This window comes from Thunnus thynnus, chromosome 10, assembly GCF_963924715.1.
Source record: "Thunnus thynnus chromosome 10, fThuThy2.1, whole genome shotgun sequence".
In the NCBI taxonomy this organism is placed as follows: domain Eukaryota; kingdom Metazoa; phylum Chordata; class Actinopteri; order Scombriformes; family Scombridae; genus Thunnus; species Thunnus thynnus.
Window position 1 is genome coordinate 13163559 of NC_089526.1, and position 24793 is coordinate 13188351.

The 24793-nt window shown below is 44.9% G+C and overlaps 2 protein-coding genes across 3 annotated transcripts in view; one reads left to right on the forward strand and one right to left on the reverse strand.

Annotated features, from left to right (window-relative positions):
- The first annotated feature begins 4711 nt into the window (after window positions 1-4711).
- On the forward strand, window positions 4712-12255 carry znf526 (zinc finger protein 526). Of its 2 annotated transcripts, none has more exons than XM_067601065.1 (8): window positions 4712-4966; window positions 5549-6037; window positions 7116-7285; window positions 8436-8531; window positions 8629-9401; window positions 9509-9644; window positions 9726-11351; window positions 11625-12255. In XM_067601065.1, the coding sequence occupies exons 2-8, from the start codon at window positions 5734-5736 to the stop codon at window positions 11793-11795; spliced, it is 3276 nt and encodes a 1091-aa protein (XP_067457166.1). In that variant the 5' UTR covers window positions 4712-4966; window positions 5549-5733; the 3' UTR covers window positions 11796-12255. The 2 variants fall into 2 exon arrangements, with proteins under 2 accessions (XP_067457166.1, XP_067457167.1); XM_067601066.1 differs by lacking the exon at window positions 4712-4966 and adding an exon at window positions 5030-5129.
- A 147-nt stretch (window positions 12256-12402) lies between these two features.
- Window positions 12403-24793, reverse strand: part of cicb (capicua transcriptional repressor b) — a 35908-nt gene continuing 23517 nt past the window's right edge. The window contains exons 5-21 of the mRNA XM_067601063.1: window positions 24121-24232; window positions 23835-24017; window positions 23578-23710; window positions 23271-23449; window positions 22837-22975; window positions 22496-22593; window positions 21299-22328; window positions 21048-21187; window positions 20734-20894; window positions 17925-18115; window positions 17080-17544; window positions 16602-16966; window positions 16320-16477; window positions 16065-16216; window positions 15550-15684; window positions 14729-14860; window positions 12403-14609 (exon numbers count right to left, since the gene is read on the reverse strand). Of these exons, the coding sequence (XP_067457164.1) occupies window positions 14320-14609; window positions 14729-14860; window positions 15550-15684; window positions 16065-16216; window positions 16320-16477; window positions 16602-16966; window positions 17080-17544; window positions 17925-18115; window positions 20734-20894; window positions 21048-21187; window positions 21299-22328; window positions 22496-22593; window positions 22837-22975; window positions 23271-23449; window positions 23578-23710; window positions 23835-24017; window positions 24121-24232 (4063 nt within the window). The 3' untranslated portion in view covers window positions 12403-14319. The remainder of the gene's footprint in view (window positions 14610-14728; window positions 14861-15549; window positions 15685-16064; window positions 16217-16319; window positions 16478-16601; window positions 16967-17079; window positions 17545-17924; window positions 18116-20733; window positions 20895-21047; window positions 21188-21298; window positions 22329-22495; window positions 22594-22836; window positions 22976-23270; window positions 23450-23577; window positions 23711-23834; window positions 24018-24120; window positions 24233-24793) is intronic.

The following is a 24793-nucleotide window of genomic DNA, read 5'->3' on the forward strand; positions in this document are numbered from 1 at the left end:
GAACAGAGCATCCGCATTGGCATTGCATCTCCACCGGCGGTACTGGATGTCAAAATCAAACACAGGCAACCGTGACACCCATTGTGGCCTGGTAGCATCCAGTTCGGCAGTGGTCATAACATATTTGAGGGGGTTGTTAGCCGTGATTACAGATAACTCGTACCCATACAGATGGTCATAAAATTTCTAAGTCACTACCCACTTAAATGCTAGAAATTCTAGCTTGTAAGTCAGGTAACAAGTTTCTGCTGGGCTTAAGCCCCTACTGGCATATGCTATCACCTTCTCTGTCCCACTCTGAACCTGTACTAGGACAGTGCCGAGACCATTCCAGAGGCATCTGTCTGTTAAGTAGAGCACCGTGTAGTCGGGTAGCCCAACAACGGAGCCGATGTGAGTTTCTTCTTCAGAATGCCGAATGCCTTTGTGCATTCCTCAGTCCAGAGAAAGGGTGGTTCAGGAACAGAAGGCATCTTTTTTTCCCCTCTTTTTCTCTTTGGGGTTGCCAGTAGTGAGACGATACAGGGGTGCAACAAGCTTAGCATAACCCCCCACAAACTGCCTGTAGTGTCCTGCAAAGCCCCAAAAACTGCAGGACCTCCTTGCGGCTAATGGGTTGCGGCCAGTCCTTCACCTTGCTTATTTTTGCTGGATCTGTATGAATTCCCTCCGAGGACACCAGGTGTCCCAGGTACTGGACTTCCTTCCTCATGATATGGCACTTTGCAAGGCTTCAGCTTTAGACCATATTCACACAGCCTGTCAAATACCAGCTGAAGCCATTTTAGCTGTTCCTCAAAGGTGAAAAGATAATGAGGTCATCTAGGTAAATAAGGAGATGTGAGAAGTTCGAATCTTTGAAACACAAGGTCATCAACCTCTGGAATGTTGAAGGCACACTCTGTAGGCCAAATGGCATCCTGTTGGCATATAGACCCATATGTGCTGAAGGATATTTTATGCTTGTCCTGCTCTGCTACCTTTAGCCTAGCATGGATGCCGGTTTGCTTGTCGCGCTTCTGTCTCCTCGTGCACCGCTTTCTGTGTTCCCTTGGGTGGTCGTTCTCGTAGGGCGATGCTGAGGTCTTGCAGCCTGGTGCATGGAGCAAGCCAAAGCAACGCAGAGGCTACATGTATCATGTAGCCTCCCATGTCTCCACTGTGTTACTGTATATCACACAGTATATGCACAAGCACACTAGACTAACGTATATGACAGTTGTGTTTGACTTTTTTTTTAAACAATGCGGTAATGATGGAAATGAGCTCAAACCCGTGGTAGGCATCATATGACCATGGTATTGCAGTAATGCATTTATCGTCACAGCCCTAATCTCTGGTGCTACAGGAATTTAATTTCCTGTAATCAACACATATTCTAAATCCTTCTTTGTCACAACCACATTGGGCAAGGCATAGGGTCTTTTGCTGGGGTGAATTATGCCAGCTTCCTCCATGTCTTTTAGGAGTTTACAGACATCCTGCCTCTGGGAAGGTGGTATTTTACAGTATGGGAGGCGGAAGGGCTTTGGATCTATCAGGGGAATCTCATGTTGTACTGTTTTCATGTGTCCAAAATCCATCGAGTGTTGTGAGAAAATATCTGCATTCTTCTCCACCACTGATGAATACTTTGCTCCTCTTCCTCAACAACAGCTCCACCGAGATCCACACAACAGGGTAGGGTGTATCCTCCAGGATTTGGGCAGACGACCTGGTCATGGCTTTGACGCACTTCAGACTCTGCACACTCCACATTTTGTTTCTCATCATCTGGCTCTTGAACGCTGACTGTCATCTTTCCACTGTAACACATCCCGAACAAGGAGTGCATCTGCCACATGAACATGTGCTTTGATCAGTCCTGGTTGTGGAGATAAGTTTGTGACTCTAATGGGAACATGTGATTTTTCACATAAGCAAGAACCATGCCCACCACAAAGCCCTCCAGCAGCTGGGAGCCTGCTTGGCTCTTGACAAGATCAGTGTACGTCTTTTGTCTGCCACAATGGTAGCGCACAAACATGGCTCCTCCACTCACATTCTCTGTTCCTGGGTGTTGGAGAAATCCTGTACTTGGTCAATATCTGTCCAATAATATTTTAATGAAGAATAAAGATGAAGAAACTTCACAGGCTCCAGTTGATTCTTACTTAAATATATTAAGTTTACTGAAAACAAATATCTGACATCAAAGAGGCCTTTGGCACAACATATACATGGATGCAGTCTCACCAAAAACTTAAAAGGATTACAGCAAGCAGTCAGTTCTTATAGTATAGCACAGATAATGCAACCTGAGAGGAGGGAACACTTGGGAACACAGGGTCAGAGTGAACTCAGTCTTCAATCAGGATTTTGCAATCAGAGCCCCCGCTGAACACCATGTTGGGACAGGTTGGACATAGTCAACCCGTAAGAAGCCATGTGGCGGAATGTGTGGGATTGCATATTAGCTTAAATGTGATAAGCAGGGTTTTGAACAGCTTGTGATCCAAAACAGCATTTGAGGGGTATGCTGGTTGGCTTGTATATCTGGACACACATTATTGGAAGGAGTGGGGACAAAGGCTAGTGAAGGTTGCCCTCCTACCTGAAGATGGTGTACTGAGGATGAAGGGGCGTGCATCCCATACAATGGGTGAGGGAGTGTAGGATAGGTGGTGGGATGGGAGTTGCAGTTTGCAACTGGGATAGGCACTGTTTCTATAGCGCTCTGGATGCTCACTGTGGGGCCATGTATAGTAACTTGCGGGGCATATTTTGAAAGCATCTGGAGCAGGTAGTGAGTTAATTCCTGGAAGCATATAAACTTGTGGTGGGTGCAACTGCCTGGGATCATCAGGAATTATAGAGCTGGATGGCATGGCTGTAGTGGCTGGATGAATATGAAGTGTGGCTGCAGGGGGACTGAATGGAGTCAGAGAGGCATTCTGACCTTGGGAGCATGTATTGTTATACCCAGGCCCTGAACACTTAAATGGTTAGTGGGCATGAAGGCACAGCTGGGGGGTGTGGAGACATGACTGGTTGTAGCTGGTGGCTGCGCACTAGCCACAGGGCCCTGAACATTTACATGTCAGGGCACAGCTGGTTACTGGAGGGGTGAGTACACTAGGATATAAAAAATGACCAGCATTGGGATGTGAGGCTCATAATTTGGGGGGGGGGGGGGGGGGGGCATGGCATTCAATGTGGCATCCCATGGCGTTGACCTCTGAGGCTGCTGGGGATGACGTTGTGGGGACTCATGGAGACTGCACACCTCCCCCCATGCTAATTATTGTTTAGTCCGAAGCATGAATTATCTCGTCATTGTCAGCCCTTGGTCCTCTTTGATAAGGAGGAGTGGTATAGAGTTTGCCTCACTGCAGGGGGGACTGCGAGGAGTGTTGTTTTCATAGTGGCTCTGCATGTTTTGACTTTTGAGGTAATGTAGTGATGGAAGAATGTGAGGCGATATATCAGTGTTGTGCTATGAGTTGGCTGGGAGGGACACAACAAACACAATAAAAAGCTCCAGTGCTACAAGCACCACAGTATGTGGATAATTAACTCAACTTAGCATTGAATATAGTTTTCAAAGAAAAGAGCAAAAAGATTTTTTGCCACAGTGTAATTCTCTAAAAATAGTTATAACACCCATTTGCTTCAATATTCAATACAAAAAACAAAAAAAAAAACCCTGAACATTGAGGATATAACCGACGGAGGTGTATACAGTCGACAAATAGTCTGCTCGCCCTGCTGTAAACCACCATCTGGGGCATGGCACCAAAGATATAACCCTATCTTTCAGGCGGCAAGCCCCAGTGAGGTCTCTGTGTTGTGTTAAGTGAAGTGTACCAGGGCAGGGAGGACAGAGGGAACAGGGAACGGGACCCCATGTGGTGGTTGAGAAAGAGCAAACTTCCCTCATTTATTGGCTAGTGGAACACAAAACTAAATCAGTTTCCAAGGCACTTATTGACTCGTGAATCACATATAATATAAAATAAACTTCAGGTGCCTCTTTCAAGAACTAATTACTGATTAGCCAGCCACAGCACAACTTATACCCTGTTTAGCAATGCTCAGTTAAGATAGCTCGCCCATACCACACAACTAGCGATTAGCATACAACATCATTTCAACATTAGATTTACAGGAATGGTTCCGTCCTTCACATAATCACACTTGGAACAAGCGTGCTGCATAAGTTTATAACACAGATAGTGATCTTAATGGTTTAGACTAAGCGTTTTCAGTGGTACAATGCTCGGGAACACTCCTTACCTTGCAGAAAACAAAATGTATGGTGGCTGTCGAGGGCCAGTAAGGTTCAAAAGTATGGCAGAGCAAAAACAGAAACATATTTTTTTTAAAAACACAATAACGCCATCTGCTGGCAAACATATAACCATCTCCCTTACTTATAGTTTTTTTTTTTTTTTTTTTTAATTTTTTTTGCCCATGTCTGTAGAGGCTATGGAGAACAAAAATGGCATAAGCATGCATAAATAAATGTATACATTTTGGTAATGAAAAAGGCTATTTCTTTATTTTTACATTTATTTATGCATACATTTATTTATGTATCTATTCATACATAAATAATAAATTGTCATTTTTTGTTCTCCATAAGAGGCTCCGTACGAAATACTCTTAACAGTCGACAAAAAACTACAATGCCCATCAGTAAAGTACCGTTTATGATTGACAGTCGGGCCGTCCAATCGTAGATTCTGAAACATTGCGAGCTACCGCATTGGGCGGGGACTAGTAGCACAAGAATGGAGGCGAACGGCGGGCAAACGTTTCATTACACGCTTTGAAATGCATTTTCCCACGGACACCTTGCATTTTTTTGATTTCCATGCCGTAGATGATGACAAGGGACTAACGAGGGACTAACAGGAGGACATACGGGCGTGTGAGCGAAGCGTGATGTCCGCACAAGGGATTGTCCAACGAGAGTAAATGAGAGGTAAGGGGAAAGAAGGGCCCGCCGTCGTAGCCGGAGAGCTGCGGGGAAAAGTGGGTAGCGCCGCCTGACGGACCGCCCGGCGAACCGGGCAGCCGCTGTCAGGATACCGCGGTGCCGAGAAACAGGTCTGCAATATCGGAGGGAGCGCCGCCAACAGCTCTCCGTATGCCATCACACGCTGTAAACAAAGATATGAAGCACATTTGTGAGCAAAATCAGAGAAGTCGAGGGTTAGCAGATAAATTAATTGATAAGTTTGTCTGCTACTGAGTGGTTGTGGCACTGCTAATAACAGAGGGCCATCTGTTAGCTAACGGCTGGAAATTGCGATGTTATTATTCGGATTTGTTCCATTATGTCTGTATAAATACCTCTTGGTCCTGTTTATTGTACAAAATAATGAAAAATATAACGCTTCAGTTGGCGTTGTGCGACAGAAAGATTTAAATCAAATGTTAATCATTTACATGGCTGCCAAGGCTTGCACAACTGTTGATTTATGTATTGATTTAGCAGATATTGGCCAAAATAGTTCAGTGTTACTTTATGTTAATGCTGTTTTGTTCTGTTTGTTTATTACAGGTGTATTTTTATTCTGGCCTCCTGGACGAAAAATCTTCATTCATTGGACATAGCAGTGAATTTGTGGTTAACTCTCGCTGCCTGATCACCCATCACACACAGTGAATGACAGCCCTTTTTATGATACACTTGCAACATAGATAAGACAACACACACACACACACACACACACACACACTACAAGCATGGCTGAGCAACAGGAGGAGGCAGAGGGTGTGTATGTGGAGCACCAGTACATGTGCAGTGAGTGTCACCAGCTCTTCAACACCCTAGAGGATGTGCTGGTCCATCAGCAGATACACACTGGCCAAGAAGGAGAAGGGGAGGGGGAGGCAGAGGAGGCCATGACCATCCAGGGTGTCCCAGAGATGGGGCAGGGCCAGCAATACCAGTGTCTGGAGTGTGGGACGCTCCTCATAAACCCAGAGGAACTGCTGCAGCACCAGGAGATGCACATGGGAGAGGCTGGGATGGAGGTGGAGCAACAAGGTGAGAGATTTTTTGAGCAAGTATGAATACTTAAGAAACTGGGGTGTGTTGAAATCTGATTAAACTGTGACTTCACCCCAGGTCTAACTCCATCCACTGCATAATTTTGAAAAATGCTAAAAAAGTGGGCAAGGGGCTTAGAGGGAGCAGGTGGGGGGGTCAGGAGGGCAGGAGTTGCTCAGTCACCAGTCACATCCCCTGGCCAATAGTAATAATAATAATAATGATAATGATAATGATGATGAGAGGAAGACAAACAGTGCAACAACATTTACACAGGTTAGAAGTCATTTTTAAATAAACTTCTCTGTGTTTAATTTGGTTTATTTTCACATGAAGACAGTTTTAGCTTCAAGAGCTAACAGTAGCACTGACCTGCTGGAGGAAATCTCTCCATCTGTGACTGTCCACGGGAGGAAACTGCTGAAACTGCTGGAATCCACAAAAACAACAGAAATCCTCTTTGCATTTCGTCCTGTGGATCTTTAACTCTCCAGCTGTCTGTTCTTGCAGTTATCAGCAAAAATCTTGTTTCAAAACATTAAGCTGCTGCTCCGCAGTGGACAGGTTCAGTTATGGTGGAGCTCCGGTTACACTGCGATTTTATGTTTTAATTAAAACAAGATTTTACCAGCTGATAACTACATGAACAGACAGCCGGAGAGTTAAGAGCTGATTTTCAACAGCAGATGACAGGTTGAGACATTTTCAACCCATGAAATGCTGATTTCTATAAATTTGGTGTCAATGTCAATATTAACACCAACACTGATGTTTCATCATACAGTCATATGATTTAGTGTACATCTCCCAAAACACGTATTAGTGTGCAGTACCTCTTTAACTTAGATTGGCAGTGTATGATGCAACATGATGACACTCTGTGCAAGTGAATTTAAGCTGTTTGATAAGAAAATGTATTTTTGCATTGTAATAATGCAGTCATATCAGAAGAAGCAAACAATTCTCTGTAAAGATAACTGCAATTTCAACTCTTTGATCAATTTTAGTTTTTCATTTTTATGGCTATTAGTAAAACAAAGCGACAACTCTAACTGTGTGTATGATCGTTCCTCAGAGCTGTGTGAAGTTCTGGAGACAGAGGAAGCCGGGTCCGATGCTCAGTTGTCTGGACCGGTCCAGTACCAGTGTCTTGACTGTCTGGCACTGTTTGACTCACCTGAAACCTGGCTGGAGCACCGGCGGACCCACAGCAGGAGCAGTACACACAGTAACACTGAGACCACGGTAAGGGACCAAACATCAGGCGGAAACGTTCATGAGAAACTGATTCAGATGCAACTTTAAAACATTTTTGCTCGAATCTGGAAAGTAGAATTAATTTCCCTTTTACTGTGTTAATACAAAGGCAGCCTTTCTGTCATTATCTCAATATTTGATAATTTCATAAACTGACTGATGCAGTTCCTCAGTAAATTGTTGGTGCCACACCAATGGATCATTTGGTGGTGGACATATCTTGGCTTCATAACACAGTCCAAATTATTTTATCTGTCAAGATAAATTGTTACATGAACTTAGTTCAGTTGCACCAATATCATGTTATTGCAAGGTAACTGAAAAATAAACCATGCATATTGAGCTACAGTAGTAAGTGATGTAGGCTATATTCTGCAGACTTATTCACATCCTAGTACTACATCTAAATTATCAAGTGTATTACATTATTTATTTTTTGTCCTAGACAATCAAAGCAGAGTTGGTCTGCAGTATGAGGTGTGAAAAACACATTTTGACACACAAACTGGTACTTAATAATACCAGGTCGAATCTCATTGTAGAGGAGTAAGATTTACAGTGAGACATATAGAGAGAGGAATAGCAGTAATATTCTTATATTTTCCAATGTGCTGAGTCATTCAGTTAAGATATTTGTGCCCACAGTCTAAAACCAGTGTTAGTTTCGATTAGTGTTTCCCTACAAGTTCTAAATCAAGTGCTCTGAGAAATCTCTGGATGACACTTTAAATATTTTTTATAAGAATGGAAACGATGAACCATTTCTGACTTTGCATTCATTACATTCAGATCTGTCCTGTACACTATAGATTGCATTCAGACAGCACCAAAGTAAAACGTTTATCTCAGTGACTCTCTGATTTGGGTTGTACAGGCCAGCACGGATCAACGAGCTGCGACTGCACCGTAATTCTAGTAAATATTACCTTGAATGAGCATCACAGGCGAAATGCAGACATCCAGTCTTCAAAGCATTTGATAACCTCCTAAAAGAGATGACTCAAGAGTGACCGCAGTTCTAAACTGTCAGCATATTCTAAAATTAATGAGGAAATATCAGGCGGCACTTACTTTTTGTCACACTGCATTCATGATCTGTAAAAAAATTCATAACTTGTGTGTGTTGTTCCTGAAACAGGAGTATGTGCTACAGCCTGATGGCACCGTCGTTCCTCTGAACAATGTGCAGAACTACGTGCTGAGTGAACAGCAGGCCGGGGAGATTTTGGCACAGGTATTTGGATTTAAACAACATCATAGAGGCATTTATTCCAAAATAAAATGAAGGGTTGTAGGTTTCATGGTCATAAAATTCTTTGTATCTGCTCCAGGTACTGGCCCAGCAGCAGCAACAACAGAAGAAACGTCAGTCTCCCTCTAAACCTTCCACACCCGCCCGCTCCGCCCTGTTGCCTCCAGTGACGCCAACCCCCGGCTCTGCCACCATGCACCTCCAAATTCTCACAGCTCAGGCCCTGGCGGACAGCTCCACCACTCCTGCTCAGCGCCGCTCCAAGCTTCCCCCTCTGTTGCCTGCTGTGGGGCGAGGCTCCTCAGCAAAGCTGGGGGTCCTGGAGAACGGTGTCCAGAGACTGGAGTTAAGGTTGGCCCCCAGGGTCCAGGATGACACCCAGCAGCAGCCAACAGAGATGGTGGTCATCCACCCTTATGAATGCTCAGAATGCTCCCTTCTCTTCCAGACCCCAGAGGACTTTCTCCAGCACCAGGGGGAGCACTTCCTGGGTCAGGACAAAGAGAGTGGAGAAGCGGGGGTCATGACTGGCTTTGAAGAGGTGCGAGGGAGAGAGGAAACTGCAGAAAAGGTGGAGGACGTTAAGATTAGAGTAGCGGAGAAGAGAGCGGCAGTCTGGGCCAAACCCCAACAGTGTGAGCTCTGCAACCGCACCTTCACCTCCATCAACCGGTTGACTGCTCACAAGCGTGTGCATGAACAGGGCACGCACGAATGCCCAGAGTGCGGCAAGGTCTTCAAGAAGGCAACATCACTGCAGACGCACATGCGCACTCACTCGGGCGTAGCCAGGTATCTGTGTGTGGACTGTGGTCACGGTTTCACCACTGAGATGACTCTCATCATGCACAGGTAAAAGGCTCGAGGACATCACAGCGGCCTAGATAACAGCGAAAAGCTGATAGAAGCTTTTGATTCTTTTCTTGTCTGTTTATTTTTTCCATCCTTGTGTCTTACAGGAAGTCCCACACTGCAGACCCTCTTCACAAATGTCAGTTCTGCAACAAAACCTTTACCAACATGACCAAGTACCTCTACCACCGTCGAACCCACCTCAACCAGGATACACCTGGCACACCCGCCCCTGTCTCCATGGTAGTAAAATAATCATACCCCCTCCTAATTGTTAGTATATATGTATATTTATATCTGACATATACCTGTTGTCTTCTCTAGGTCTCAGCCCCAAGAAGAGCATCTCTCTCTGCTCTTGCCATCCTTCAGAGAGCGAGAGAGAAGAAGAATTCTCACACTGACAAGGCAAAGATAAACCTGCTGGCCCCTCTCACAGAGGAAGAGATGGAAAAATTGGGAGAAGATTCAACACACAGTTCCCAGAGCAAAGTGGAAGGAAGTGAAGTGGAGAAGCAGGGGGAGGACATGGACGTGGAGGTGTCTGCGTCACTTGAAGGCAGTAATGACACCGCAAAGGTTGACGGTGCTACCAAATGTGGCTTAGCTACGAAATCTGCTCCCTTGAATGACACTGGTGTAGAAGTCACGTCCAGCTCCTCTGGCTCAGTAGAAGCTGCTCCAGCTGCATCATCAGATAAAGGACCTTTCTCTTGTCGTACATGCTCTAAGACGTTCCCCTCGCAGCTGCAGCTAGTTCACCATCGACGCAAGTCACATGTCACAGAGCGCAGCTTTATTTGTGGCATCTGTGGCAAGTCTTTTAAGAAGCAGATCCATGTGCGCAACCATATCCGTACACATACCGGCGAGCGCCCATTCCAATGTTCTGACTGCGGCAAAACCTTCTCATCTCTAGCCAATCTAATGCGGCACAACCTCATTCACTCTGGCGTGCGCCCGTACCGCTGTGATGTTTGCCACCGCTCCTTCTCCCAGTCCTCCAACCTCCGTCAGCACAGCCTGCTGCACTCCAATGCTGCAACCCTGTGCTGCCCGGACTGCCCTGCCACCTTCCGCTGGCCCACCAAGCTAGCAGCACATCGTTACACCCAACACCCAGGAGCTCCGGCCCCTTTCCCATGTCCCCACTGTGAGGCCGGCTTCCTGACCAGGAGGCAACGAGACAGCCACTGTCTGGAGCTGCACCCCACCCTGGTACAAGCTGGTGCAGGGACAGAGGTGAGTAAGGACACCCACATGCAGGGACAGTTGAGCAAAGAGCTCACCTCAGAGCCCTCCACTTCAACCACACTAGAGACGGAGCCAGAAGATTCAACAAATCTGGTGCGAGGGGGCCTAGACTGCAACATTTGTGGGAAGAAGCTCAATTCTTCTGCCAACTTACGACTTCACAGACTGAGCCACTTCGCCTTGGGCCCTGGGCGGCCGCGCTGCACCTCAGGGAAGCGGCCCAAAGCCCACCAGTGCCCCGTCTGCGGCAAACTGTTTGTGTCTTCCTCTGGAGTCGCACTTCACCAGCGGGTTCACACTGGTGAGCGCCCATTTCCCTGCCAAGTGTGCGGCAAGCGCTTTCGTCAGAACACACACCTGCGGGAGCACCTGCGCACGCACTCGGGTGAACGTCCATTCCGCTGTGAAGTGTGCGGAAAGGGTTTCATTCAGAGTATGCACCTGGCCGAGCACCGTCGAACACACACAGGCGAACGGCCGCACGTATGTCCTCAGTGTGGTAAAGCCTTCAAGACCTTCTCCAACCTGAGGAACCACAAAAAGACCCATGCCAGGCAGCAGAGGCTGGATGGAGAGGCTGCTGCCCAAGCTGCCATGGAGACCAGCTCTGCTGTGGCAGTAGTTGACGCCTCGGCTGTGGAACTAGCTAACGGGCAGCCTCAGCTCATCCAGATCCAAGCCTCAGATCTTCAGCAGGTCAGAATGGATTCCCAAATCACCTCATCGCTAAAAATCATATTACCATTTGAAAGTACTGATTACATGAAAATGACATGAGCTGGTTTGCGTAGGAACTAAGCTTAGTCCTGTCAAGTAAACCATTAATATACGGTGGACTTTTGACTTTTAATAGTTGAAAAAAAAAAATAGTCTGGATAAAGTTTAATCAGCCTAGAAATTTGTCTGTGCACACATTCTGAGTTCTTAGTTAAAACTAAACTAAATCTGAATTCTGTTTCCTCCTCATAGGCGCAGGGCACCCCCACTATCATGTGTAATGAGTTTGGTGAGACCATAGCCATCATTGAGACCAGCGAGGGAGGAGCGCTGCCTCTGGAGCAGGCCTTGGAGATCTATCACACAGCTTTGGAGAACGGCCTCGCCATGGACACGGTCGCTGTGGACGGACTGCAACTCTGAGGACCGGCGGCAGTCGACAAAAACAAGAATTAATTCTTGAGAACTATCACTGAATTGATGAGTCTAATGCTAGTCTTAAAACTGACTGAAAGAAAGACTAATTAACTACTGAGCAGTTCAGAGAACCAGATAATTGCATACTGGACATAAATACTATAAAACAACAAAATTCATAATAAGTTCAGCAAACAGACCAAAGTTTCTCTCCTTTACAAAGAAGGGATCAGTATTAAAATCGATTGAAATGATAAAATACTAAAATTAAGGATACAGCTTTCATCATGAATTAAGGACCATTGGTTGTGCCTCAGATGACATTTGTCATCTTGTATGATTCATTTTCTCATTTATATGAAAAGGATGTGGTTTTTTTTTTCCTCTTTAAAAGGTTTCGTCATGCTGTTGAAGCAAAATATTCTGTTGTAAAAAGGTGAAATCAATAAATGTTTTTTCAAGATCATCAGCGGTCTCATTCAGCACCATCATATAACGAGGTGGTGCAAACTTTTTTTTCATAAGCAGCTGTTAATGTTGGGCTGGAATGCTGTTGCAGTGTTTTGCATTTCTGCTTAAGGAAAACCCATTTTTCACATTGCCAGCAATAAAATCACTTTAATTCAACACCTATTTTTATTTGCATACTGAAAGATACAGATACAAACTTAAATTATTCATATAAATTCCTCTCGCATACTGGAACAGCAAAACAAGAAGTATAACACAAAAACATTAATAGCCATATTTATTATTGTTTTTTCCATTTTATGTGTTTTACCTTCAGTAATGGGCATCTTAAAAGTCAACTTATGTTCAATGACATTTTTCCTTATCAATAATATAATGAGTCTACTGACTCTACAGTAATTATTTACAACACAACCAAGTCTTGCACAAAGACACAACCAGTATTATATCCTACCAGCTCTCTTTGATTCATTACCCTCCCCTCACTTCCCCCAGTTTTCTCTCCGCCCATCTAAAAAGGTCTGGAGAGAGCAATAAAGTGACAAAGGGAGGAAGGAGGGAAGGAAAGAGGTGGAGAAAGGAGATGTACAAGTGTTGAGGCTATAGAATCAAACTTAACGGGGGACAGAGAGGCATACAGGGTTGTCTAAAAACATACGGCTTATTACTGTTAAAAGAATATAAAGGTCCACGTTTTGTTTGTCTTCCTCTTTGAAATGAACAATAAAAATAACTGCACCGCAGCTCCTTGCTGAGGTGAGAGGCCAGTCGAGGGAAGACTACAATGGAGGAACTGTACAGGTGTGAAGCAGCATGTGTCACCTGCCTCCAAAATTATATATAAAAAAAAAAACACGAGTAAAAGTCGGCAGAAATGAAGGAAACAACTGCCAGCAATGAGAACAGAACTGAGGACCAATCACTGCAATGATATGAGGAGTAATAATAGCCATAGGAATAGTACAACAACAAACTGAATATGACAATGTTAAATTCAAATCAAAATATTGTTTAAAAAAAGTTAATAAAACTGCTTGGCAATAGAGGATTTAAGGTCTTATCAGCCTGACCTCTACAACAAAGAGCCAGGATGTGCCCATTGACTCTGACCCACCTCCTTCCTTCATGGCTAGCGAATGAGAGGCACAGGAATGCTTGGTTCCCACCTACTGGCATGTGCTAGGGTCAGTCGCGAGAAGGGAGGACTTGGCCAGACAGGTAATTGCAGGAATGATGGCACTGCCAGAAGTCCACTTAAGTTTTAGTCAATTTTTCAGTCACTCCTAGTCGACCTCTCCTGAAGGTCTACATTTGAGTAATACAACTGAGCAAAAGAACTGGTGAAAAGATCTTTCCAGGTCCATAGCAATGGGTACTCTGTCAAATCAAATAGTTTCTGGCTGTTGAGGGCCCAGCCCCCTAATGTCAGCAGAAACAAGATACAAGCGTAAAACAGTTTAAAGTCTACAGGTTGTTCCTCGAGCAGCAATTTACTGCTTTCCCCTCCTCTAACCAGATTTAAAACAAAACAAATATCAAAACATAAACCGTAACGTCCTCTATTTTTAAACCCGCTGACTTTTCACCATCTCAGAAGGGGGTTAAGCTGGTCTCCGCGTCCAAAACGAGAACCCTTTCTTCAAGGCGAAAGAGTGCAGCTGTACACAATGGTCCTTCGTTCACTGGCATCAATGGGAGGTTTTCTCCAAGGTGGTAAATACAGAGTGCTGATTCAAGTGCGGGAATTAAGAGTTTGCAGGGTGTGTGTATTTGTGTTGAGGTGGTGTTACGTGGTAGTTTTGTGCCACTGGTTTTTCACGTGTCCTTTTTTGGTACAAGGGAATCACATTACAAAATAAAAAGTCCCAGCATTGCATACAAATGTCTCTCACTCTCAAAGGTTGGCTGCTGAGGATGGAAAGAAACCAGTAACTGACCAGTGGAGAGTATGGCCAAAAAAAAAAAAAAAAAGAAAAGTAAAAAGCGTGAAAGCGTGTTGGGGTTGGAAAGACGTGACTTCAGCAGTCACTGACTGGTCAATTGAACTTGTCAGTATTCCTCATCTAGAAGAGTCCTGCGAATCACGCGGGTCCTCTGGACTCGCTTCTGTCCCGTGCTCCACTTCTTCATCCTGCAGGTCCCCGCCTCCTCTCCCAGATCCCTCTCCTGACTGGGAACCAGAGGGTCCAGGCAGGGAGCAGATTGAGTCAGGCATGCCTAAACCAGAGGAATCAGAGGGGGCAGCCGTCTGCATGATCTTCTGCCGGACCTCTCTGATCTTCAGCTGCAGACACACCTTTGTGGGAAATATATCGGAGTATCTCGTCTGGAAGGCTGCAGTGGCCTGAGCTGGAAGCAGGATAACAAAAAAACCCACAAATATATGTCATCAAATGGAAACTCATTCTGAAAATGCTTGTATATAAAGGTGTGTGTATGTGTGTATAGATGTATCATTTGTGTCTAACCTGATGGAAAGAAGCCCTGCTCCTGGAACAGCTGCATGACCAGGGCTCTCCTCTGGTCCAGTGTGCGTCGCAGGGAGGAGTACGGCACTTTTTCAAACTCCAGTTCTGCCAGGATGTCTTCTCCGTCTGTGCCTGAGAAAGGGACATACAGGTGGAGGAGCTGAGCCTTCAGGAAAACTAGTTACAATAATGATAAACATCTTTGTTCATGATATTTCAGGTCTCATCATCTTTGATACACTCTCTGTGGTGGGATCAAGCAGGAAAAATACAGTTGGATAAAACATTTCGGATTTGTCAGTGATTCCTATCTGACCCATATATTTTCAGATTCCTAGTCAAACTAATCCTAACGTCTCTTTTGGGGTTTTTTTTTGGCCTGTAAATTTCTCCATTCCTTATTTAAATAATTACACATTTTTGCTGTTGCATACTGTGAAACAATATTAACTAAAAGCTTTTTAATACAAGCATGCCACCTTTGCCCTGCAAGTAATTGGATGTCTACGAGTGTTAACTGTGTCTTTTCTATTTCCTCATTAAAACGATCAATTTTAAAACCAAGCCAACCACAGAGGAGAAATTTATTTCAAAATTCAAGGATTACAGGATTACAAACAAGCAAAGTGCAAAAACTGCGTATACAAACCTTAATCCCCTCATACTACAACTCTACCCTCTACAACCTGCATCATCTGCCCAAAATAAACATTTAATTAAGGAATCATTTTGTCAATAGTAAATTAATGTATGAAATGCATTTGTCTGTGCATGTAGCATCAACTCCATTTACTTCAATCTTGCCCTTTGCTGTGTGTTACCTGGTCTGTCAAAGGTGAAGATGTCTCCCTCACACTTGGCAGCACTTTTAGGCGTGTTGGGCTCAGAGCTGCAGCTTGAGCGCCGCCGACTCTTTCTCTTAGGAGAGACTTGATCATCAGTGGCTGAGTCCAGATCTGGGCAACACAGAAGAATCATTAAAACCCAGCACACAAAGTGACATTTATATCAAATTACATATTTATTTTAAGAAGGTATCAATAGACTTTGCAAAACAAAAATGGGAAATTGTGTAACATCTATGATTCTGGTTCAACTTTGGTCCAAAAAATGGTTTTAATTTTCAATTACACTAATGAGACACATGCACACAAGTGAAAGTAAAGCGACTATGATTACCAGGATCCATCACAAAAATTTGAAAGGAGTATTGTAAAACTTAAGTCAATTAACGCTGTGAATATCTGCTGTTTGCCAGATGCTTGCACATTCATGAACTACCCTACATCTAAAATGATTTATTCAGAGTATGATTAAATGCTTTTGTGAGTGAGACCTGTTGAGTTCTTTCTCTTGCGGCGATAGCTGCCCAGAATGGCGCGGGGTGAAGTGGCCAGACTCTGCAGGGTGGGTGAAGGAAGGACCTCCTCAGGCCGAAACTCTGGCAGCTCGGCAAAGCGCTCCTCGAAATACACCTCTGACAGCACCCTGCCGGACCAGCACACACACAAACACACAATACACAGTATATATACACTGTCTTTCATTCATTTCTGACTTAGACAAAAGATTCACAAACGTTTTAACTCACTTGTCCACAGAGTCAAAAGTCTTCTTCAGTGGTGGTGGACGGGCTTTGACCTTTTTGGGTGTAGGACCATCTTTATCAGTCTGTGGGGGTGGCAGGGTGGGTTCTGTGGCTGATGGAGGGGGGAGAGGAGAGGAGGGGAGGGATTCCTTCCATCCAGCCTGCACAAAAAGTTAAATACAGATATATTATACAAGATCACAGAGATACTGTGTGTGGATCACTACAGGGTAGTTTCTTGTTGTTTGTGTTACAGTGAAAGCCGGTGTGTGATGTTCCTCTCACCTCTTTGGTGCTTGTGCTTTCCCTGTTACGTGTGTCAGAGGAGTCTGCTGCGCTGGAGCCCTCTGGGGGTCTGTCAGAGGATGGCGGCTCCTCAGCAGGATGCATTGATGGAGACCCCATCTGCCCCGGCGGTTCAGGATCAAAGGAGAAATGACTGTTGGCTGCAGCTTCTCTCTCCCTCTCCTTTTCCCGCTCTCGTTCCCTCTCCCTCTCCCTCTCCCTCTCCCTATCCTTCTCCCTCTCTCTCTCCTTTCCACGACCTCCTCCTTCATAGCTGCCCACAGGGATGTTCGCCACTGTTGCCTTCACTTTCTGAGGGGTTCTGACTGGAAGCTGGGTTAGTTTGGGTGTACCTGGTGTACTGGCTGTAAAACAGAAGGATGAAGAAAAGTTAAAAAAACATATCAACAAAATAATTTGCTACAAATTACAGCCTTTAGCCCATTTAGTCTTGGATAAAAACAAAGTGCAGTCATACCAGGTGTTTGGATCTGGAGTGGAGGGCTGCAAGGCCGTATGGAAACAGTTGAGCCACTGGGAGGTGCCACTGAGGTGCTACTGCTGGAGGTCTGCATCTGCCTCTCCAGCTGTCTGTCCGAATGCGTCAGCAGTTCTGTCTGCCTCTCAGCCTGCCTGTCAGTTTGTCGATCTGTGGGTCTGTCCGGAGGCAGGTGCCTGTCCGCCTGTCTGTCTGGATGTGGGTGCATGATTGTGGCAGGGGTGGCTGTGTGTTTGGGCAGGATGTGGGGAGAAACGCTGGAGGGACTAGAGACAGAGTAGACCACGCTGGGGGGTACTGCTGTCATGGAGACCACCCCTGTTGCCATGGTGACACTAGGTGAAGGAGGGTAGATTGCGGTCACTATCTGGCCCCCGGCGCCTGAGGCAGGGGCTGAGGTGGAGGGCTGTGGAGACTGAGCTGCGGCTAGCAGCGGTGGCTGACCTGGATGAAGGACACAAAGTGATAACTCATAACATTTTCACTTGAATAAATGTCCATATTGCTTCTTTGTTGATGATTAATATAACAAATTAGTGATTCAATCTTTTTACAGCTGTCAGCATGACTGATTTTTCATAGTGGACGTGCTTTTGACATATTCAAGTCCAAATACAGTCACATTGTTTTCTAAATTCTCTGTTTACACAATTACACAAGATGATGTCAAAACAGACATTGACATATCTTTTCAATCACAAACAAACATGTGAAAGTAAAACTGTGGAAACTGTAGCTCATATAGACCATTTTATACAACACATTTTAAATCACAGAATGTGGAAAGAGCAGAAACTATGAATACATCTGTCCACGGCACCGACCTGCAATCAGCGGCTGAACCAGGGTCTGTCCAGGTGGTGCGATGGCTGTGAACCCAAGTGTTGCTAGGGGAGATGGAACATATGCAGATCCAGGCACTGGCAGCGCTTGCTGGGTGGGGGAAGAGCCTGTCGTCGTGGAGACCAGAGGCAGGGTGGATGGGACCCCTGGAGTGGACTGGACATAGGTGATCCTGGATGTATAGGAGATACAGAAACAGGAGAGGTGATTAGAAGAAAATATGAGGGAGAAATATGAAAATTAATGGGCAAAGAGAGACAGAGGAAGGGAAGATTAATGTTTTTGCGATGAAAAATGTTGATAAAGGTGCAGCGGTGGTTGACAGCAGGTGTTCAGGTATAATAACGAGACAGAATATAAGTAAAGAGAACAGAAGCATGATTAGAAGGAAAGAGGAAGACAAAAAGAGAACTGCTGCAGTGGAGGTCAGAGGGTGAGTGTACATCACAGCAAGCAGCACTGGATGACTAGTGCTATGTGTGTGTATGAGTGTGTGTGTGTGTGTGTGTGTGTGTGAGGAGCTGAGAGGTAGTGTGGGGGTGGCAGGCAGAGGCAGCTCGGGCCACCAGCAGCATGACTAACACATCCAGAATAGAGCCGCACTGCTACAGCTGCACCCCTGCTGGAGTTTTTGTTTCTCACATTGTCTACTCACTTTGCTTTAAGAAATGTGGACATCCCTGCCATAAGAAATAATACAGTTTCCTGATTTATAATTTATCCCAACTTAACTCAATCAAGTACAAAAACAAAGCTGGAGTTACCTCAATCCATAAACTACAAGAGAAAGCCAATATAATTATTTTGCTGGCAACACAACAGTTTAACAGTAATCAGCAAAAGCTTCATGAGTTGACATTATGTCCATTTTTAACCACTCAGAAATAAACTGCCTCGTTTAAAACCTTGACAGGCACAAACTGGCCCATTTTGACAGGTATTTCATTCTGTTTGAAAAGGTTGAATAAACCTTTTATTGTCCTTTTATTGGGTGAAAATGTTCCTGTTCCTTCTGATTGGTTTCTATTTTTGGAAAAAGTACACACTTTCTGTGCATGCTCACCCGAGTCCAAGACGGTTCCAGGGGAATTATTTTGGGTAAGTGATGTTTACTACTTTATTGTCAGGGAGATTGTGAATTACTGCTTGTCCTACCAGTGGCTTGCCTTCTCTTGTCTAATAACTGCAGGAGTAGTACATTTGGAAAGAAATGTTGCTTCAACAGAAAGCGCAAAAGTAAACCAATTATGGTGTTCAAAGCTTGTCCATCTTTTCCAAATGTTTGCCTATGTGTTAGAACTTAAAATATTTATTCTTGAACACACATACAAACACCTTATCCATTTTCCTTCAGGAGCATTATATAAATACGTTCATAGCAACCATCAGTTGGATTTATTTCATACAGAAAAAAAATTTGGCTGATGTAACCTCAGCTATTGAGTAGAAAGAAACTGAAGAAGACGGTACCACTACTGAGATCAACAGCAATCCAGCTGGCGTATGTTCATAAATGGGTGCCTGTTTGTCAGAGCTGAGTCAGGCTTAACTAGCACATAATTTGTTTATAGCCCCTTTCAGGCATCTGATCTGTAACATTGTTGGGTTCATGTCTCTGTTAATTAATGGCTTTTGGGCTGTTACAGCAATGACCATGCATTAAGGGAACTTTAAATCCCTTTCTTCCCTCCGTGCCATGGTGGCAGCAGTGAGTTGGAAAATACTGTCATCAAGGGAGAGGAACCATCATACAGGCTGTCTCAGTGATGAAAAATAAAACTTTTTGTCACTGACTGACCATTTATCCTCACTGCTTGATTACTGACCATCTACAGCGCTGGGGGGAGGCTTGCCCGCACTTCAGTAACCCCACTAGTGGTGGTAATAAATTTCATTCATTAGTTTGAATTACAAACCTTTTTAACACAAGCCGACAGCACCCAAGCTGTTCCTGTTAGATTTGAAAAATGGAAAATGAGTAAGTCACATTTTGGCTCCCAGTTAATTCCTAATTTTTCTCACACGCTGTTTATTTTGTAGGAAAAGCATTTTACTTGGTTTTCATCATTTCAAGTTGAAAACTTAGAACAAATTGTCTGGTAATCTGACCAATGGGGGTGAATGTTTTTTTTCCTCTTATTCATTCACATCATTTTCTTTATAAAAGGGTTTATAACATTTTTAATTTTAATTTCCTTGCACGCAGCATTTAAATTTTATTGCACAGCTATTTTAAGAAGGCAAAGTCACACATTTATATCATAACATTTTGTGTTTTTATCACGCAGTACGGTATTCCAACTCCCACCACAATTTTGAAATATTACTACTTAAGATACTACCTTATTAGGCAGAATAGTAGAGCGACTTTTGTGTTTGCAAAAATGCTACCAAAGTGTTAAATTGAGATTTATAATCACAGGGTGAAGTAAACATCTGAAAGAGCGTTCTTTCAGTCACAGGTAGGTGGGTTTAGTCTCATGAAAATAAAAGAGTTTACAGTCAATTAAGTGAGTAAAAACTCATCTGTGCTCTTATTTTTGTTCGTTCTGGTGTGCCAAAGGGGTGACATTCACCACATAAGCACAAACTATAAGCCCACAGTTACTTGAAACTGCTATTTGACATAGTATTCTTGTTGTGGTCTGTGTTTTTCGTTTGCCAGAGTTTATTAAGTCAGGAGTGGATGAACCAGTGAAAACTGAAAAGCCCCAAAGGGGTGCAGTGTAGGTTCAAGAACTATAGGATCCATATGCATTCTCTCATGGCAGTTTGTGTGTTGTTTCATACCTGGTAGGCGCTGGCGGCAGTAGTACAGCCTGGGAGGGAGCTGACACTGGAGCCACCACTGCAGCTGTGCCCACTGTTACAGGGTAGGGGCTGGCAGGGTGGACAGCTCCGCCCTGAGGGAGCTGCGACTGAACCATAGGCATCGGAGCTATCTGGATAATCTGGAGAAACATGGAAGGAGAGAACCATAAAGAAAGATGTAGGACAAACACAGTTTTATGAATGAGCACTGGCAGTTGCGTGCTAATGATCTGTCTTTACTTAACGCGATTAAGTTCTCATTTCAGTATCTCCAGGTTCTCCAGCTCACTGACCTTGCTTCCTGTCTGAGCACCATTCTGGACAGGAAGAGGTGGAGCCACAATGGGAAACTGCTGGGCAGGGGCTGGTGCAGTCCGTACTGTTGCCATGGGAACAATCATTTTACCCTGGAGCACTGGAGACTGTGTTTGCACTGAGGCAAAAGCAGAGAAAGGGGAAGAATAAGCTTTAAATTAGGAGTCACCACAGATTATTATGTACATGTGCCTTACTGTCCGTCAGGGTGACTTATATAAGCTCTCACCTCTAGTTCCTGGGCTGACCACTCCGACAGCTGGGCTGGACGTATATCCTGTCAGTGAACTTGAACCTTGCTGCTTTCCATTGGCCAAGGACATGTGTGCAGGTGGAGCTGTGGGCAGGTTGAAGATACTGGTTGGCTGGCTGAGGTGCTGAGGGGGACTCTTGGGGTTGGTGTTGGCAGGTAGGGTGGGCAGGATGTATTGAACTTGCGTGATCCCCTTACCCCCGGGGGGTGCTAGGGAAGAGGCGGGAAGGAACTGGGGCTGAAGCAGGGGCAAAGGCAGGGGCCCGTTGGTTTGGCTATGCGGTGCTGAAACAGCGGTGGAGGAAAAGGCCTGCTGCTGGGAGGGCTGGGGGGATGGGGTGATGAGCTGTACAGCAGGCTGGGCAGAGAGAGCCCCTCCTAACACCAAATTAGTCACTACTCCACCTGAGCCAACACCTGCACCTATGGGATTAGGTGATGATGAAGAGTAGTACCCACCCCCTGTGGCTGCGGCCCCGCCTCCTGATCCTGAACCAATCAGAAGTTGTGGCTGGTGCTGGGGCGTCAGGGACTTCCTCTCTGGTGGGTGCGGGCTGGATGACGTACCTCCGTCTCTGGGTTTGCTGGCGATGGGGAGAGGTGTGCTGATAACAGGACGCATTACATTGGTCACCACCGTGGAGGCCACCCTCACAGCGCCAATGCCCAGGAGTGGGTTCGCACCCAGTGAACCCACTGATGAGGGAGGGGGCCCTCCAGCTGGAGAAGTGGAGATAACTGACTGGCCAGAAGAGAGGGAGAGAGAGGGGGCTTGCAGGCCTCCTCCTCCACCCTCACCCCCAAATGTGTCCTTACCCTCTACCTCTCCTCCTCCCTTCCTCCTGTGGTCTGAAAACCCTCCTCCTCCTCCTCCTCCTCCTCCTGATCTCCCCTCATCATAACGCTTGCTGGTGGGATAAGAGGACAGTGAGACACTCCTGCCATGATGTGTAGGATGTGAGGAAGATGACGATGCAGAGGAGCAGATGACTGGAGCAAAAACTCTCTGAAAAAGGTAGACAGACAGAAAAAAAATATTTTGAGAAAACACAGATATAACTGAGGGAAAATACTTTACAATCTTTCCAGTCTGTAGTCATTTTAAAGTCAGTCTGTACAGGACAAGTTAATAAGATCAACAACAGGAGACAAATCATTGTTGAAGCTGGTTACCTTCCGATCATGTTCGTCTCCAGAACCGTTCTCACTATCGCTGTCAGTCACCCGCTCCTTACATTTGAGGTCTATGGAACTGCTTGGATAAGGGTCCTCTGTGGAAAAGAGATACATACACTACAGCTACACTTGACATTCAATGCAACTAATATACTATAATATTACTACTTACTAATATTACTTCTGATTGAGAATCCCATTGTAGCAATTAACTAAAATTCCACATACAGCTGCTGGATATTTACAAAGTGGATCGGTGTCAATGGAAGCAATGAAGGGAATTCAGCATCTCTAATCTAACATTTGGCTTCATGAACGGAGTAGTTCTGATTTCTCACCAATGACATCATCATCTCCCTCCTCCTCACAGATGACCATACGCTCCTCATCACTGGTCATGTCCTCGCTGACTCCCCGCTGAGACTGCGATAAGGGTGGGGCATGACTCGAAAACTGACTGCCTCCATCCCCACACATCTGAAATCATGAGGTAAGAGACCTTATTGCAGAAACGTTTTTGAAACAAGTTGCAATCCGATTAGTGTGTTATATTATGTGTATATGCTCGGTGTGTCAACTGCCACACTGTTAAAAAATACAGTCTGTTCCATGTTTGTGAAAGACAAATCTGCCAAACAAATCTTTTTTTCCTTTTTAAATCAAGTCATGTTTACAAAAACAGCAGCAGAGCACCGTTTATGTCTCTAGCAGTGATGATTGTCTCCAATTGATGTTTAAAGTTGCATAATGTGCTCATGTTCTGCTCTCTTACCTGTGCCAGTTCTGCCAGGGCCTGTGTATTACCCCTATCACTCCGCTCCAGGCTGTGCATGGCACTTTGAGAGAAAGCTCGGGGACGGGTAAGCTGGCCCACATGACCTTCTCCTGTACTCGTCTCGGACACACCCACCAGACCTGGACCAACCCCTTTCAGCTCCACAGAATGAGGCTCTATCAAAGGGGGGAAAAAACAGGACTGTTAAAAGGACTGGCGAGGATAAGAAAACTGTAAGAGACAGATGTTACTAAAAATAGATTTATGTGTATTTTGTGCATTGTGAGAGCTGAGTGAGACCAACCTGTGGACTCAGACATGCTCCTCTCTCTGATATCTTTGCCCCCTGGTACCCCTCGCCCTTCGGAGCTGGACTTCTTCCTGTCTTTGTTGCACCACTTCCAGTCTGGGTGAGCCTTAAAGTGGGCCTCTTTAACCTGGCACAGGGAGAGGGAGGGAGTTTGAGCAAAAAAAAAAAAAAAAAATCAAAAATAATGCCTCATGATTAGACTAAAGCATGTGATTAACTCTTGTATTTGGTTTGAAAATGCATCTGTGTACCTGAAAGGCCAAATCATGATACTTTTGTTTCTCCTTGGGTCCCAGAGCGTACCACCACTCCCCAAGAATCTTGCTAACTGTCCTGTTGTCCTGGTTTGGGTGCCGCTGGTGCACCAATGCTCGATGGCGCTTACTGAAAATCATAAATGCATTCATTGGTCGCCGGATGTGGTCCTTCTCTCTCTGTATAAGTGAGCAAGAAAGACAAAGAGATATTACGTTACATATTTTAGTGAATGGAGCATGGAGAATTTTAATGTTCTGGTGGGAGCAGCAGAAAGACTACCTTTCCAGGGCTGCTCTTGTCTCCATCTTTGGGCAACGCACTGAGGGACTGAGTCCGTCGCTTTACCGGTGATGTAGAGAGAGGCGGCTCTGGTACGACTCCTGGGAGAAAGCTAAAGGAGACGAAAAGCAGCCCTCTGTTTATCATCTTTATTAGATACAGTATTTTGCTAGAGGATGACACACACATGCAGCACTCATTTCTCTATTCGTCTTTGATGTTTCAAAACTAAATAATGTCTCGTTCGTATTGAGTATTATTTACCTAAGAGCTGCAAATCTATCAGATGTAGGCACAGAGTACAAGTGATCATCTCCCATGAGATACATCAGCAGATTTAGCAGATAGCTCATTCATTTCAATAGCTGTCAGCCTGGCCAGTGCCTTTTATATAGTGATAGAGCCCAGAGATGGAATGTTTTTGTTCCCATCTGCTTTGTTCTGGCATTGAGCTCTTCTGCCCAAATTAGCGCAAGGATACAGAAAATATCACACTCACTTACTGTATGTGTGGGTACACAGCACCACCACACAGAAAATTACTGCGAAGGCTGGCTCGGACAACTACATTATAAACGGACACTGATACTAGAAAAGAGTATATGTGCAGTGTGCATCTTTGCATGTCTATACAACCTCACAGCTTTAACACAAAATCACTATAAAATCTACA